The following is a 17,607-nucleotide window of genomic DNA, read 5'->3' on the forward strand; positions in this document are numbered from 1 at the left end:
CATATGTATATTGTACTACATATATTCACATCTTAACTCATTGCATGATGGCTGCCTCATTTTGTTGATCGGACGCATATTTCTACTGCTTTGCGTTTTGTTCTTCTCAGAATTTGAATCAAAATGCATCTGTTGATACTTGGGTGTGTTTTTCATAACTTTGCATATTCAAAAGCCCGTGATGTACTGCGTGGACGGGGTATTTTGCTGGCGCTTCGGATACTTTTTGTGAATTGTTGTGATGTGCTTACGTCAGAGCACGCATCTATGATCAGTGCGTTGTTGAGAGATTTCAAATTTTGTGTCTAAATTAGTGACTAAAGTAGGTGTGCCATATTAAAACATCTACGCAACTTCCTGAATTTTATCCAATAAGTACATAATAGGAGACAAAAGACACACACCAAGAATTAAATCTCAATTTGATCTTTTCATTTTTTCCACACAATTCCTACAGGATGAGTATGTTGCTGCATTCAAAGATAGACGTCCAGCGGGGAATATTCATTTGCTCGTGATCCCGTGTGTTCACATAAATAACGCAAAGTCTCTCAATACAAATGACAAACCTATACGTAAGTATTGTGTTATTTAGGTGTTGTAATTCATTCAACCTACAAAGTCATCTCGCTTACATATGATATTTTAGTCGCCGCAGGTTATTTCGCGTTGCTACCTTTTGCTACTCTTCTACATTATCTCAGCTTGATTGGCACATTTACGTCAGTCGCCCAATTGAGTCGTACACTTTCGCTGACGTCTGCAAACGAAACCTAGGCTAATTTACCAAATTTCTATTCATTTAAGTTGAAAAAATGAGGGATGCGGGACTGAATACATACAAGGATGCGGGAGGAGTTGATGAGCCCATGTATGTAATAGTTCAAAATCGGTTTCGGAATATCGTGAGTTGCATTTGCTTAATGTTTGATTGGATGTAGAATTTCTCCGTGTGCCAGTCTCGTTTATCATTGCTCGCGCTTGTATATTTCATGACGCAAGCTGTATGAAACAGTGTTTGCTTTGGCCAACGCATGAGAGACTGTTATCGCTGATGCGAGTGCGAGAAGTTACCACTGCATCTCACCAATTGTTCGTACCCATGTTTTGGTTGTGCATTTAGGTATATTTATTCTATTTAATCTGTATACAGAATGGGCTTCCACTGGCCGCCGTTCAATTCGATAAACCATTTGCACTTGCATGTCATATCGCCGGCAGGAATGGGCTGGTGGTCTAGATTAGAATTCAATGCGAAATATCCATGGTTTAAACCTTACGATACGGTTGCCAATAACTTACCAACTCCTATGAGTTGAGTAAGTCGCTCCTTGTGTTCATATAATACTAAAAATGCTATAGAAATATGCAGTACTTATTTATTTCGTGGGTTCCGGGTGAGCATATTCTCTTTGTACTTACATCCGGGAGAAAATAAATATCCTAGGCCGAACTAATGCTTTGCACAGTAAGACACTTTTGCTAAGTGCAAAGTATAACTATTCACCACCTCCACAAGCAATATCTCAAAGATAATACGCATACAGGTAGATTTGGGAAGTCATGCGCAAACATCCAGCTGTATTCGTTACTTAACTTCTTACTTAACACCCTTTAGTGTCTGTCGCTGCCTTGCGTATCCCTGTAGTATACTTCGCGCGAAAAGATGCTATCGGTGGCTATTTAATTCCCAGATCGTGCTTTGTAATGTATGTTCATTGTTCGTTCAATTCATCTATCAAATGACACTGTGAGTCCAGGTTGCAAAATAATGAACGTTGTGTCAAATGTGCCTTTTGGGTTGCCATTCGATTTAGCACCCTCAAAGATTCGTCAATAACCCAATCATCTTCCAATTGAGTCCTGTATTTACGATGCGAATCGGTTTTGCATTGACTTGTGTTTATTAGAGTACCATTAAATATGCTATTCGTTTAATGCTTCCGTTGGGTAAACCTTTAGTGTTCTAATCATATATTCTGTTGAACTGCAAGGTCGTTCAACTTTGCTTCATCTCATCATACAGACCTTGAAATATCTTGTTTTGTCCGTACATATTCCGCCTACGGATTACAAGCCTTCTGCCATCTTGGGCTCGACCCAGTTCTATTGTACAATCGACCCGCGAGTCTTAGCCAAGGTCCTTATATTTTTCTCACGGGAAGGAAACATCTTTCATCATCTCCTTGAAAAACTGTACGTACGAAAATGAGTTCACGTCAGACCACGTAAGATGTTTAAAAATAAAGAATCGAGTGAATCGAGCGATTGTTCTTGCAAGATTTTCTAGATGGGGTTTGTAGGGGGCGGAGCAAAGAAAGGACTTCACAAGAAGAAGTTCGATTTCCATGTTGCTGACTTGCTGTATGATATGCTATTTATATTTACTGCTGTACGCAAGCCACTTGATGTAGTGTGTAGACTGTAGACTGTAGACTGCAGTGTAGAGGATACTCGATACCCTAAACGCTAAATAATTAAAATAAACGTTGGCACTTTCTGGCTTCAGGACGTTCACGTTGGGGGCTCAATCGATAGAGACGGCTATTTAGTGTACTCTGTGAGGTAGTGGAGTAGGCGAGGCTTAAATTTTTAATCATTTTGGCTTTTGTATATTTCCAGAAACCAGTTCCAACAAACACGAGTCCTACTCCTCAAATGCATCCAATCCTCCATCATATCAATATTCAAATTTATATCAACACTGATATGAAATATACCTCTCTACGAATCAGATTCACTATTAAATTATAGTAGAGCAACAATAAAAATTATATATAAAAAACCGACTCGCTCTGACAGTCACTTTCCAAAACTTTCTCACTCTCGAGAGATCAGAGAGGAGCTCTTTCTCTGTGGAGAGTAGCGATTAGTATTTAGATTGGCTAGTACATTAACAGTAGTAGGTAGTAAAGTAAATATTGGGAGGAGCGACCGAGCGAGTCTGAACTCTGAGAGTGAGACTGCGCGAGTCAGCGAGAGAGAGAGGGAAGAAGTAAATATTTTCTAAAAAATATATATATAGATTAGCCGTCTAACTGTCGAATGACTGACTCTCTACTAGTAGTCTCTCAAATCTCTATCGGTCAGTTTCTCACTCTCTCTCCATTTCAATTTTAGTTTATACTGTATACTAAAAAAAAACTCCCCCAAATACTGCTTGGTTTTAGTCTAATATTGTTGACTAAAACGTATCATGCACTTCTCTCTCTCAGACTCTCAGACTCTCTCTCTCTCTCTCGCGCTCTCTATATGTACTCTCTCTCAAAACTCTAGAGCTCTCTAGTTGAGTCTCTACTGCTCATCATTGTTCAGGGTTCGCGTCCGGGAACATGCAGCTAAGCAGACAATTTAAAAAAATATGTTGAATGTAAATTAAAACAATGTAAACGCAAATGTATATGTTTTAACGTATCATATTGATATTGTCGACAATGTGTCTCGGGCTCGCCGGTCAGACCTTTTAAGACCGTCTTGAATAATAGAAGGGGCTTTTTTATAGGCCTTTTCGATCTATTTTCAGCAATAGGCTCTCAGCAACAGGCACTCAGGTCTCAGAGTCAGAGTCTCAGGCTCTCAGACTGACTCTCAGGCTCTCAGGCTCTCATGACTCAGGCTCTCAGCCTCAGGCCTCAGTTATTCTAAAATCCCCCCGGCCCTCAACTCCAGCATTCTGACTGGATTTAGACTGGAATTTGGCCCCACCCAGCAGATCGCTGCGAGTCTGTATGCGAGTGTGTGTTATGGTTGAAGGAATACGAGACTCCTAGACCATCATGTTTCTACTCCCACAGGGGCTCACCGCCGTTCGGTTCAGATTATCCAATGCGGTGCTTGTATGGTTCTAGTTCTGCCTAAAAGGTCCTAGGTTACTACCATTTAAACTTGATTTATTAATAGATTGGAGCTGTTACGATCGACTTTTGCTTTGTTATAAAAAATAAGTGACTGAAGTCTACAAGTTTACAACACGCCTCCTTACTCCTCAGCCTAAATCTGAAAACAAGAACTGAACACTCGTAGCTCGTTATTTTTTTGGGTTCAATAGATCAAACCACAAATATCTGAGCATCTATCGGTACCAACCGAACCAAAATGATAAGCGGCCTAGAGGTATTTCAGCACCAGGGTCTATGGTTATGTAGCTATTTTCACTTTTCCTCCCGGGTGCCGGATATATATATATACTTGTACAGTCAAATAACAGCAGCTGTCTTCAAAACATACCTCCAATCTACATCAAACAACATCCAATTTAAAAAGGCTTTATAGCAATCAGGGTAGACATGAGTCGGACCGTGATATATAACAACGTGAAATACACGCAAACTAGCGAAGACGGCATAAAGTTGGATCCTTGCAGTCAAGAACTGCACAGTAATCCTCAAACCTATAGCATCGCGTCTCTACCTCCAACTAACTTTCGGCGTGCAACTTCTGAGCAGAACATATCTCCAGGAAACCGTTATCTACACGGTCTGTTCAACGACATGTATATGGGAGCACTTACGACTGCCGAGCCGTGGGTTCCTCGCGAACAGTCCGACGGAAGTAATAGATTGCATCGCGTCTATTCGAGTAGATCATGCAATATGTCGTCTAGTTGTGATCCACCAAGAGTGAGTCAGATGACCTCGATGTCCGCTCAGCAGTCGCCGTCAGCATCGGAAAGAAAGATTGCGTATGAGGATGACATCGTTGCATCATCACAGCTGATACTGGCTTACCTAGACAACGAGAAACAATCCCGACTTTTACAACCGTATACCAGCGGTGAGCAGCCCACACACATGCGTGATCTTCAATCACATGGCAGCGTGAATCCGATAGATAAAAATTTAGGCGCGAATCAGCAGCAGTTTCTATGGCCATCGACTGAGACAGGCAACACGGAGAGTGATGTAGGAAACCGTTATCAAATTCCGGCTGTGATTGGAAACGGGCATTCACAATTGTCAAATCTACAAGAGAACGCAGTCTCATCTAGTCAGAGTTGGAACGGTGCACCATATGCTGGTCCTGGAACTTTCCTTCATGATCAACAGCCACAACCACACACCACCCAGCAGGGATGCAATTATCCCGTTGCTCGACAATCATTGCCACAAATGTATCGATCGGCTTTTTCACCGCCTTCGGGACACAGGCAATCGAATAGCCCAGTGACCACTTTGTCTACACCCATGTATTCGTCAATTGATCTATCCAAGCCCCCTAAGAGACACCGCCGTCGCAAAAGTATATTGAATCTACAATTTCACTGTGAAGTGCCCGGTTGCGAGAGAAAATACGCGAGCAAGTTGTCCCGCAAACAACATTACCTACTAAAACACCCATCAGAAAAATTTGACACAAAATAGTGTTGTTTTTGTAAGACAATGTAAAACACATAATAAAATTAGGAACAAAGAATACAGCGTCACTCATATGTAGTTACTGAATCTTGTCAGTGTACACGTGATAAAATTCATTTGTGGTCTGTGTAAAGTACACGAGTAGACCATTCTAGCCAAGATGTCGAGTAATTCCACCATCTGGAGCTATCGCAACGTACAGGAAACCATTAGGCATGGCCTAATTGTCCCCACCCCTGGGAATTACTTTGAAATACAACATCGGGTCCCAAAATGTAAAACCTAATCTCTCTGGTATTTCACACTGGTCAGCAAGCATACATAGGAGGGTCTAAAAATCATCCGGTGGATGACAACTAGCGATGACTGCCGGCACTCTAAAGGTGAACAAGTCACCTGACAATATCCCTGGAGATGACCTCCTTCATCACCTCGTTTGTCCCGCCGTAGATTTTTTGAACGCGCCTGCACAATCAGAAAAAGCAGATAATGAAACAGCTTGTGAGTGAGCGTAGGTTTGAACAATTTCTGTTTGGATTGACGGCCTTCTTAAATCTCGGCGTCGCCAGCCAATTATCAGCCAGGTGACTACATAAATTTGCGGACAAAGGATGCTTTGTAACTATTGACTGATACTTCCTAAATGCAAATGCAGCAAGCCGCATGAATCAACAAGAGACATAAAATTAAAACATGGAGTATCCGCTTTTCGAGAGATTTTATAGTTGTATGGAGACAGAACCTACAAAGAAACTATTAGCTATGGATACTCCTACTGTACAACAGCTACAAGGTAAAAGTTAGTGGGAACCTTCTATCCTCCCAGCAGTGTAGTGTCTCGACAACGGTAAACCTGGTATTGATTTTTAGAGCGCATACAGATATACTCAGTTATTATCAGGTCCTATAAAAAAAAAGATCTGATCTTACATACCCATCAAGGAATGCTTTGCAAACCGGATACTCGGTCATGTAACCCCAACCCCCATGCAACTGGACGCACTCGTCTGCTACTCGGTGTTGTAGATCAGTTCCAATCACTTTCGCCATTGACGCCGTCGCCTGTAATTACGTAATTGATGAGATCAAACTTCAGCTTATACATGTGTAATTCTGCTAGGGTTGTGAACGCCGAAATTGTTGAGGTACTCGCCAGGGGTCAATATCCCACACAAACTGGAAATAAATACTCCACCCTATCCAAAATATAGAAAAAGACGATTCCAGAAACAAGTACACAAGAAAAGGGTGATAATCAACTGTCGTCTCCTAGTCGCGTATGTCGACAAGTGCTTCACTTCCTTCGAAGGAATAATGGGAGGATACACAACCATTGCGTACCGTATCCAGCTTGCCCCGAGCGTGCAGCTCAATACAATTGTCCAGGAATGCACGGGCAACGCAGATCTCGGTTTTGAGTTGAGCCATTGTGTGCCGGATCGTCTGCAGTGCCGCCAATGGTTTGCCGAACGCTTTGCGCTCCTTAATGTAGGCACGAGTGATCTCAAACACCTTTTCTGCTTGGGATACACCCATGTCCTAGTGGGTGGGGAACATAATTGGAGCGTCAACAACCGGAAAGTACGTGTACGGAGAAGCTCTCGAGCACGTGGTCACGATAACATATTATAACACAGGCGCAGACTTGTCGACTAGATCTGCAAGCAGCACGAGAATATGACTAGAGCAAAAATAAATAAATAGATATGCGTACAAGGAAGAGGGTTTTGGCACTCAATTTTGACATCTGAAAGGCTAGATCACCAAAAGACGCAGGACATACCGCAATCAGCAGACGTTCCTGAGGGAGTTCGTCCATAAGATAGTAGAATCCTATAGAGTCAAAGACATAGCAATATTGAGATTTTCCCTGGAATTGTGTTCAATAAAATACGGCAAGAGGCGGCTCCAACATGAACATCATCCAAAAGCTACAACTTAATCCACTACACGCCAATACGAGGCAAGCTGTGTATCATACACGTTCCAACTTAAATATCCATACCATGATTCTCTTTCCCAAGCACGTTATCCTCTGTGAGCTTCACATTGTCAAAAAATAGCTCAGAAGTATCCTGAGCCTTCATTCCCATCTGAGGACAACCGGGTTTACATTGGCTATGAATAATTAATGAGGACCACGTATTTTCAAATCGGCGCGCGTATCACCCACACGCGATCAGTGCATCGACTATAAAAGGCGGGCAGTTGGTCAGCAAACCGACTGAACACTAAGCTATTCATATCAATGCTGTCAATCAAATACATATCAAACATATGTCATGGGTCGTTCACAAAGGGTCGGAATGCTCGCGCTATATTGATATAAATCAGCCTTCCCCCCCAAAAAAGCTCCCATAAATTACACCATACCTTGTCTAGGTTTTTCCCTCTCGAGAATCCTGGCATGCCGGTCTCAACCTGCGATATACCCGGACCGGTATCGGAATTGATAAACATGGCAACATATCGAATTCATAAACATGGGCAAACAAAATGATAAACATGGTAACATATGTGTACTATGCCCTGCGTACTGCGACGAACTGTCCTCAAAAAATCGCCGAAGAGACAATGTGCCTACCACAAACAAAAGCCTGTTGGTATCACTCAGTGCTGACCACTGCACATAGCAATTTAATCCTCTATTAGGGAATTCATTTTGCGGCACGATGTGTAACTACTTATACAGAATTTAGCCAGGCACCATACAACCACTCTGTTAAGAACCATGGCGAGCAAGCTCGGGACGAATACACAGCTGATGCCTTCAAATAACTCAAAACTCATTCATGCTTTGAGTGAGAGATTCCCAGTAGCAAGTTGCATACAGACATGCAAGCTGTCAGCAAAACAGGATAAGCCGAATGAGATTCAGAGCGAGAACCTATTGCAACTTACCAGGAACAGGGAGATTCCGTGAGGTCCCTTTTCGGGGGCGGTTTTAGCGCACACAATGGTCACGTCTGCCATAGCCCCGTTGGTAATGAATACCTTCGACCCATTGAGTGTGTACGTGCCGTCAGCCTCTTTTACGGCATGGCTTTTCATACCAGCCAGATCACTGCCTGCGTTGGGTTCGGTCATCGCAATGGCTCCTATCTTCTCGCCTGAAAATCAATAGTCACAAGAGAGAGGCATTAGAAAATAGGTCTAAAACACTGCACCTGTCATAGAAAATTAGGAGCATGCCGGCACTATAGCACAACACATCTAAAGGTTTTAAGGAACGAATGCTGTGGTATTAGTGTTGATGTTGAATGAGTATCCGGTATGTACTCAAACAAATTAAGTCATCTGTACTAAAGGTACGTCGGACTCACCTGCAGCCATGGCGGGTAAAAACTTCTGCTTCTGAGCCTCAGTACCGTAGTGCTGTATACAGGAATGAGGTGCATGCAACAAGTTTAAGATGTCACTCCAAAACACCATTAAAAAAACTAACACGTCTTGTCTACAAACCAAAAAAATAGGATACATTTAGATGGAGGTAAGCTATTCAATGTGCCATGCTATTCAAGTAGACTTAAACATCTGGAGAAGCATCTGTATGGCAACTTCAACACTGTTGCATACCTCAATATACGGCATAACAATATCTGAGTGCAGAAAGAAGCCTGGGCCAGTACAGAGCGAATACGCCTGCTCTTCCCATACCACCGCAGAGAACTTGGCATCACACCCAGCCCCACCGTACTCTACAGAGGTTGCCGCTCCTAGTAAACCGGCCGCGCCTGCCTGTTGCCAACACTCACGAGAGACTTGGCCTTGCTTCTCCCATTTAGCTAACAGAAAGTTGAGTGGATAGGGAAAAAGAAATAGGCAGACGAATGACTAACAAAATATTGGGAAAGGGAAATGTGTGTTCATGGTATACTTCACGACTGGGTTGTCATCGTTTGCGCCCTCAGTCTACCGCGAAGTTTTTAAAACAGTGTGCACACGCAAATTCGGTGACAATATGGAAGATCGTGCCACCGATGAGGGAATCGAGTCTGTCACACACGCACAAAAAGGTTCACCTGTATACGGTTTGCAGTGGTCGTCAAAGAATTTGCGCACAGTTTCGCGGAACATATCGTGCTCTTCATTGAAAATTCTGCGCGTTCCAAAGTCAGTCATTTCTTTCGCGGAATGCGGCTGTCGGGGATGACATGAGATAGCATTCGTGTTTTTAGATTTGGATGAGTCTATTTGGATCTAACTACCGTTACCGAATGTTTACGAATCAGGTTGGAGGCTCGAACAATAAGTATTTGCCTACTTCTACCTGACTGTGGCAGCTTGGCTAAATGCGCATACAAACATGCACAAAGTGTGCATAGCATAGACAAATCTAGACACACGCATACATGCCCAACAACATTCATAGCTACAACTACACGATGAAAACTTCGTTTATTTAAAAACCACCAATACAGTGTCAGAGCTCAGCTTGGCGTCAGATGTTATAGAGATGGCAGAAAAAATGCATAGAGATGTGTTGGGAACCGCTTACTTATAATAAGATGCAAATTCCTTTCATTTGAAATCAGCATGGAAAACCGAGCAGAATACGCATTTACATAACCGTATGGTACTGCTTCGATTCATATTCAAAACCATCACTATAAAATATATATACATAGTATATAGACACATATGAAGGAGTCTACGAAACCGCCAACACACACACAAGCACTTAAACATAGACATATCGACACATATATATATATCTACAAATGTACATATACACATACCACACATCTACAAATCTACATCTACACTCACAAACCCACACACACATATATATATATATATATACCACCCACCCACCCACCCACCACAAGCACAAGCACACACCCATATATATGTATTTTAACTATATACACGCACACATCCTGACAAACCCACACCCACTACACACACACTCCCACCCACCCACACACAATAATATATATATAATATATATACGACACACACACACACACATATATATATATATATATATATATATATAATATACATATACACACACATATATATATACATATATATATATATATATATATATATATATATGCGTTTGTCTGTAGGTGTGCTGTACACTACCGTAAACACGCCCAATGGCACGGAAGCGTATATGAATGTATCTCGAGTTTGGTCGGTTAGCCACATTTGTTCACTAAGCTTTAAACCTTTCGACTGGTGCTACAAAGTAAAAGGCAATCTCACTGTTTAACAGTCATCCCGAAAACTTTAAAAATCTGCGAAGTATGTTGACTTTATAATATTTTGTGCATCGTCACTTCATACAGGTTCACAAATTTTTAAGATTAGCGCCCCACATACCTCTGTTCGAAAGGGGCTCGAATTGGCATCCTCTTGAATCAGACTATACGACCGCTTCACAACAGACCTTGCAAAGTGGCGTGTAGTAGGTCGTGCCAACATGCTGAGGTGTGTGACAGGCATTCTGCTCTTGATGTATAACACACTTCTCCTGAGTCTTGAGTCCTGTGGAAATGAATTACACCGGGCGGCGGGCAGGTTATTTTCAAATATGTAATGATATGTATTGATTTATTTTCACCCTCTGTGCAGACTTGAAGCCTGAACTTCTGAAGCCTTGAGTTCCTGGAAGTTGGAGGCTATTTATGCTATTTTCATTTTTCTCCAAAACATTCCTATTATTTTTTTATCACACACAGCCTCATCATCCTCATGCCCTCATCACAGGGTGTAAATACTTTTTGGAAAATAATACATAAATACCCACTAAATAGTAAATAGGTATTCATCGTTTGGGTTGTTTTTGATTTTTTTTTGTTTCTTGTTTGTTTGTTGGGTGTTATTGTTTTTTAAAAAACAAAAGGCGGCGCGGCGGCGGCGGCGGCGGCGGCGGCGGCGGCGGTCGGAGGCGGAAGGCCAACATTTTTTCATTTTCTTTGTACAGACAGTGTGTCTATATTTAAAAAAAAATGCTATATATTTTTATGGGGTTCGTGGGTTTTGAAAAAAATAAATAAAAAAGGCAACTGCATATTTATGTAGCCTCCTAAAAATTACCAAAAAAAAATAGATAACAAAAAATTTAAATGTGTTGAATGTGTTCTGTCGATATATATATATATAAAATAGTTCCTGAGTTCCCCCCGGGGTCTGGACTGTGGCCTGCCGGCTGCCTATGAGTTTTCACTTTTCACTGTTTTCAGTTTTCGACATGTGAATGTTTTGTTTTGTTTTCATTTATAAAATACGTAAAATTGTGAATATCTTGTAAGAACAAGATCGTGCCTTCGTTGTGGTAAATATTTAATTTTAAAATAGAATTTCCATGAACAGATCTTTCCCAAATCTCACCAGCATCAACCAGCCTCCAAGACTTGCCAGATAGGTGGGTCAAATTAAAAATAGATGAAATATAAGTTCTAAGAACTTGGTCTGTTCGGGTATGTATTCTTGTCACTCACTCTTGTTGCAGAGTAGAGATAAAGTGTCAACAGGATATGAGAATGAAATATGCCTTCCTACTCTCTAGTAGCGAGTACAGGGTGATGAGGGGGCTTGTTTGGTTCTGTGTATCAGGTTCGTCTATGTGGTCGAAGGCATTTCAACCAATTAGGACACAGATTAAACTATACGCCGCATTGAACTCCTCGGATTGCTTGCTGGTGGCGATGTTGGAGGATATGTTCTTCTCACTCACTCTCTAGAGTAGAGATGGAAGGAGCAGGTCAACAGGATAATATGCCATAATACTCTCCAGTAACGGGGGTCATGAGGGTGCTTGTTTTGTACTTTGTACATTGTTATCAGCTTCGTCTATGTAAGTCGGTGATATTTCAACCTCGGATCGCTTGCTGGTGATGATCCCCTTAGGTAAATAGTCGCATTACGGAGGTCAACTATGGATGGCACTTCGGTATTGTGCTGGACAGCGAAATAAACTTTGTCACAAAGATGCACAAGTGAGATGAAACGGATGCACATCATAAACCAAATGAAGCGGCAGCTACGCGTGATTCTATCCACTCTTATCGACTGATACTTTACTTATACTGGAATCCAAAACATAATCTAGATTTCGTAAAACATTTCATTATTGCTTGTCGGCGCATGGGACCCCAACACCATGCCTATCGAGTACCACCGCAGTACATTACTGCACCCGAATATGCGCCCAATTATAGCGAACCCAAGTGTGCCATAGCTCGGCAGCAACGCAATCATGCAACGGATTATCAAAAATTCCCACCCACATGTTTGAAGGTAAAACGGCTCTGTACCGGATAATTGTCTGACCTCAACGTCCATAACGTGTATATCCTCTATATCAGTGCAGAGGAACGTGCGTTTCGAGACCACAGCCTATACAAGCAGTAATATTTGAAACAGACGTATCAAACGTATTACAGACTTGCGGCATCTAGAAATTATAGTTAACGAATGCATGCCAAGTCCAGGGGTAGGACTGCAGTGTCTGTCACACGGACGCTCCCGAGTCAGGTCGAGGCGTGTGCATCACCTGCACACCCAGCCAAAGGGAAAGCAACTCCTTATCCAGCACGGTAATGATGGGTTCTTCAATGCAACACGCTGCAAACAACGGTTCTGGGTTGGTATACGAGGTGTTTAGTCGACCTATGGCACGCACAGGACCATCTAGCCGATACATCCACACGAACGTATACACAAACGGTCAATTTCCCACGCCAAAAGATATCCATTTGGAAATATTTGCTGCCTACAGAGTACAGAGTACAGGTACGTGCACTGGAGCAGTTTAGGTTCTTATCGTGGGAATGTAAGAACATACCTTTCTGGAAAGATCAAACTAACAGTGAATAAACTACTTGCTAAATTCTTTATTTATTCATTAGTTTTCCCATGAACTAGCTCAGGGTATACTTCAGTAGGAGGACCACCTTCCAGCACGGACTCTACAGCTGCTTTCGTCTTTTCAATGACATCTATTAAAATAAACAATACAGACCACAGCTGAATACATATTCGATGGGTTACATTGTAAATAGAACACACGACTTGATCGCGAACGATTACTAGAGAAGATCAGATTGAGTCGATTATAGATATCACGTTACAAGTGAAACTAGCGGAAGTCTTAGCGACAATTAACCTGGTCTCGTACCAAAGTCAATATACAATATGCATACTCGAGTAGGCACTTCTCCGGGAAAAAAAATTGCGCTACAACACAAATGTATCCTATGCTGTGCCAGCCATCAATACGTACCAAGCATAGCCGTGTGCAATAAGTTGTTTCAAAGAAGCACTCACATTGATTTGATATCACAAATACGTACAGTACACGTCTACATCAAATTCGGACAAGGACACATGTAGGCATGCGCGAAAAGCCTTACCATTATTAAAATACTTCCGCAGGAACACCAAGGTGGCATCCACGCACATTTCGGCAGCTTTGACGGCATCAATCTCGCCGCCCATGCTCATGTAGCGCATTAATGCGGGATATAGGAGGGGCAAGTCCTGCATAGTGTGTTGTGTGAAGGACTATCAGTATAGTCTGAGCAGTAGACAAGCAAGTGCAAGGAGGTGGGCTTGTATCGCCACAGACAAACTCTGGACATCGCATAAGAAAACTTGGCCTGGAACAAACGGCGCCCAATTCGCCGATCGCAAAAGGGTTCCGTCACATGAACCGACAGACATACGCTTTGATTTTGATGTAGTGATTTACAAATGGCCACCATTCGCGCATTGTCTCGCCCATACTTCTCGTCCTTCCCTTTCATCACAGCCGTTTGCTTTTTGAAATTGGCATCCCATTGGAATTTGGACGTGTTGATGAATAATCGGGGAATACTTGGATACTCTGCTTCGAATCCCTGATATGTGAGATATGTGACAGTGTGACAGTAAGACACCGGACGCAGGTAGAGCGGGAAGGTTGACACCGAGCGAAAATATTAATTGCGCATAACTGGTGAAGCAGATAGCAACAGATATGCTTTTACGCAACTTTACACATAAAACAAAGACAAACTGAGTCAACGAGCCGCGTAGAAGGTTTGAGCATATTGGCCGATGTGCAAGGGTAGAAGCCAGTCACACCGAAAGTGGACTAAGAGACGATGCAATACAGCCAAATAGAAAAATATAGTATAGCATGGAGATGATCAAAACAGGCAGGAGATGGTGCACGACACAAGTGGGATGAAAAGTACATCACACTCTATATACGGAGATGTTACTTCGACGCACCCATATGCTCGTGTGTGTGTGTTTCCGCCAACAACTGCACAGTCGCCCAGATACACATACAGACATGCATGCGCACGCAGAATTTCGTCCATCCCAAGTGCGGCACATCGATATCAGTTCACTATCTACTATCAGGCGGGAGAGCGGAAAGATAGCACTGACTTAACAACAAACACCAATTATCGCCTGCAATCCGTGCAATGGTACGCAACTGGCTGAGCTACTACATCCATACCTCGTCACAAGGAATCATCCAAGCATCCTGCACCACACAGGCCGTGAACCGCCTGTCTGCGGCGGCTGTTTGAAGCGCGGTGATGCCTCTGCAAATACACCGAATAGCGCTCATGAGACAGACGGCAGACCAAAGTGTATGACGAAAGCGACTGAATAGCTATCCACCCACTACAAAGCAGTAGTGACCCGCGATCACTTTCAGTCAAATAGTTCAGCTGAGATATCATAGACACATGCCCATCGAAAGCACAATGAAACTAGTGTATAAAATGAGTACTTGAGCATTTCATACACTACTTGAACTTGAGCATTCCACAGAGTACTTGGGTATTCCACAGAGCAGTCCACAGTGTACTTGAGCATTCCACAATGTACTTGAGCATTCCACAATGTACTTGAGCATTCCACAGTGTACTTGAGCATTCCACAGTGTACTTGAGCATTCCACAATGTACGACCATTTGCAGCACATACCCGAAAGAGTGTCCGGCCATGACACACCGGCTCATGTCTATTCGTCCAATCATACTTGCCGATTGCGTGAACTTGATACCTTCTTTCTGCACACATTCCAAATCAGACCCTTCATTTAGATGCTCTATGACGTTCAAAGCTTCCTTAACTTCTTCTATTCTGGGTTCCCGATGATCGAATGGTTGTGTGAGTTGATTCCATGCGCAACAGCGCTTCTGTGATACACATTCGAAGGATATTCGGCGTACTGACACTTCGGCTTAGGTAAACGTATACTGTTCATGGTGATGGCTAGTCACAACGACGGACCTATGTGTAGACAGAAACAGTATAACGGGATCGCTGTGTAGCAACATAAATCACATACCAAACGCGAAGAAACGTGGACGCGACAAGAGGCGGGCAAGGTACACGACTATATCTATAGTAGCAATAACAGGACCTGTGCACACTACACAGCTTGACAGTAGATATAGATACGTAATAATTCTAATACACAGATGCAACAAACAGTGGCATACTTATCAGGCCACCTCTGATGCCTGTGTGTTTAAGAACGTATAGCATGAATATAATACAAGCAGAATACAGCATAGATAGGATGTGTATAAAAACGTACAGAGCATGAATATAATACAAGCAGAATAGAGCATAGATAGGATGTGTGAAAGTACGTATAGAGGATGACTACAGCACATGTGAAGTACCTGTGGTGTAGCTGCCGATTGCGCTCAGCCATCTCGCTCGCAAGGGAAGAGTTATCTACTTTCTAAAGAAGAAAAGCAGTCCCATTTGCATGGGCGAGATTAGTACAACTTCTCTCCGAGTGCGCAAACGCGTGGCAGCGCCCAGTCCACAGATGAAACTCACAGCGACATTCACAATAAGTGATTCTCCATTGACACGTACACACACACAGAGGGCAGCACGTACGAGCTGCAATGCTCACGGCACAGCGGTCTGTTCTACAGTCGAAGGCGCCTGGAGAGTTTGCGCGTATAGATATAAGTTGCGAACTAGTTTATGCCAAAAGTGTGCGAATTCACTACATATCTCAGCGGTAACGAGTGGAATACATGGGATACAATACCATCACTCTGTTCATACAGGCTTCAAGGAATCACACTGCAGCACTCAATAGGACAAGTGATGAATAATTCACAACAAATAGCCGCACAACAAGGGACGTATATCCCTCCAGTGTGGGAAGATAAGCACACACAAATGCGTGAGATGTTGTTGCATTGCTGATAATACGCTAGAAAGCCACAGAACATGGGCAGGATGGGTTGCACGCTCAAGTCGGCCTATACAAGTCTAGCTGAGGCCGTATAGGTGCACGGGGGTCACAAGCCGGTAAACTTCTTAAAACCACACTCTGATACACCTTCGAGGTCCGAACCCCTGCACCGTGACCAAGCATACAAGGGTGTGTACGGACATACCTGGTAGTACAACGGCCCGGATTCTAACATTGCGGTTGATGCCGTGCCATCTCGATGTTCCACAGACGCTACTATGAACCCTTGTGCTGCGATCGATGCGCAGTAGTAGCTGCAACACCCGCATGAAACTATACATGAGCATGAGCCACGACGATGATTCACAACCCCACGGACGCTACTTCGCAACCCCTGCTGCCCTATTACGCGCTACTTTGGGTGCGGCGAAGGACGGGGCAATTGTACAAGCAACTACTGGACTAGCATTCAATGCCACGACAATACCTGCGCGGCTATTGCCATACAGGTGGACTGTTTCCCACCATGCATTAGTAGACTAGCGATGGATACACAGAATCTCCAAAGATGTACTTGGTGCAGTTACGCTGGTAAGTATCTCGCCCATAAGGAAGCAGGCATCCGCATCGATGATTACATAATTCTAATCAATCCGAACAAACTGTAAACTAGCACAGAACACACGACGCCAGGTTTTCCAATATGATCAATCAAAACACGAGGTTGTCGCACTGGCTGTGGTTTTCTATCGGGCGTATAATACCACACAACAGAGTGCAGATGTACAGACAGAGGTAGCAAAGAATAAAGCCACCCATACCGTCGTGACAAACCATTTGCCACACTCAAATCGTTCTCCATTCTATGTTGAAATATGGCGACTATCCATTTCACAACTATTTCAATACCACACCCAAATACAAAGGGTCCGGTGACCCATACTGGACATATCCAAACTTGTTACTGCCGCAAGGCCATGCCGAAAACTCACACAGTTAGTGCATGCACGGAATGAAAGCACAGCCCCAGCGGTTCAACCATTCCAAAGAGTGTAGAATGTCAAACTACGTAAA

General features: G+C 43.0%; 3 protein-coding genes across 3 annotated transcripts; 1 reads left to right on the forward strand and 2 right to left on the reverse strand.

The window, feature by feature from the left end:
• Positions 1–4,249: 4,249 nt before the first annotated feature.
• On the reverse strand, positions 4,250–10,947 carry SARC_04381 (long-chain specific acyl-CoA dehydrogenase, mitochondrial). Its single transcript, XM_014301800.1, has 11 exons — positions 10,686–10,947; positions 9,377–9,494; positions 8,931–9,139; positions 8,678–8,729; positions 8,256–8,464; positions 7,728–7,775; positions 7,360–7,447; positions 7,138–7,187; positions 6,696–6,893; positions 6,289–6,416; positions 4,250–5,819 (listed from the first exon to the last, which is right to left on the reverse strand). The coding sequence occupies exons 1-11, from the start codon at positions 10,806–10,808 to the stop codon at positions 5,747–5,749; spliced, it is 1,296 nt and encodes a 431-aa protein (XP_014157275.1). The 5' UTR covers positions 10,809–10,947; the 3' UTR covers positions 4,250–5,746.
• Positions 4,593–5,360, forward strand: SARC_04382 (hypothetical protein; the record flags this gene model as incomplete). Its single annotated transcript, XM_014301801.1, has 1 exon — positions 4,593–5,360. The coding sequence occupies one exon, from the start codon at positions 4,593–4,595 to the stop codon at positions 5,358–5,360; it is 768 nt and encodes a 255-aa protein (XP_014157276.1).
• A 2,241-nt stretch (positions 10,948–13,188) lies between the features above and the next one.
• Positions 13,189–16,768, reverse strand: SARC_04383 (hypothetical protein; the record flags this gene model as incomplete). The annotated part of the gene is made up of 6 exons (XM_014301802.1): positions 13,189–13,306; positions 13,721–13,847; positions 14,033–14,206; positions 14,818–14,905; positions 15,294–15,508; positions 16,739–16,768. 6 exons carry the CDS (start codon positions 16,766–16,768, stop codon positions 13,206–13,208), a joined length of 735 nt encoding a protein of 244 aa, XP_014157277.1. The 3' UTR covers positions 13,189–13,205.
• Between the last annotated feature and the right edge of the window lie 839 nt (positions 16,769–17,607).

Source organism: Sphaeroforma arctica (assembly GCF_001186125.1).
Source record: "Sphaeroforma arctica JP610 unplaced genomic scaffold supercont1.243, whole genome shotgun sequence".
NCBI lineage: Eukaryota > Ichthyosporea > Ichthyophonida > Sphaeroforma > Sphaeroforma arctica.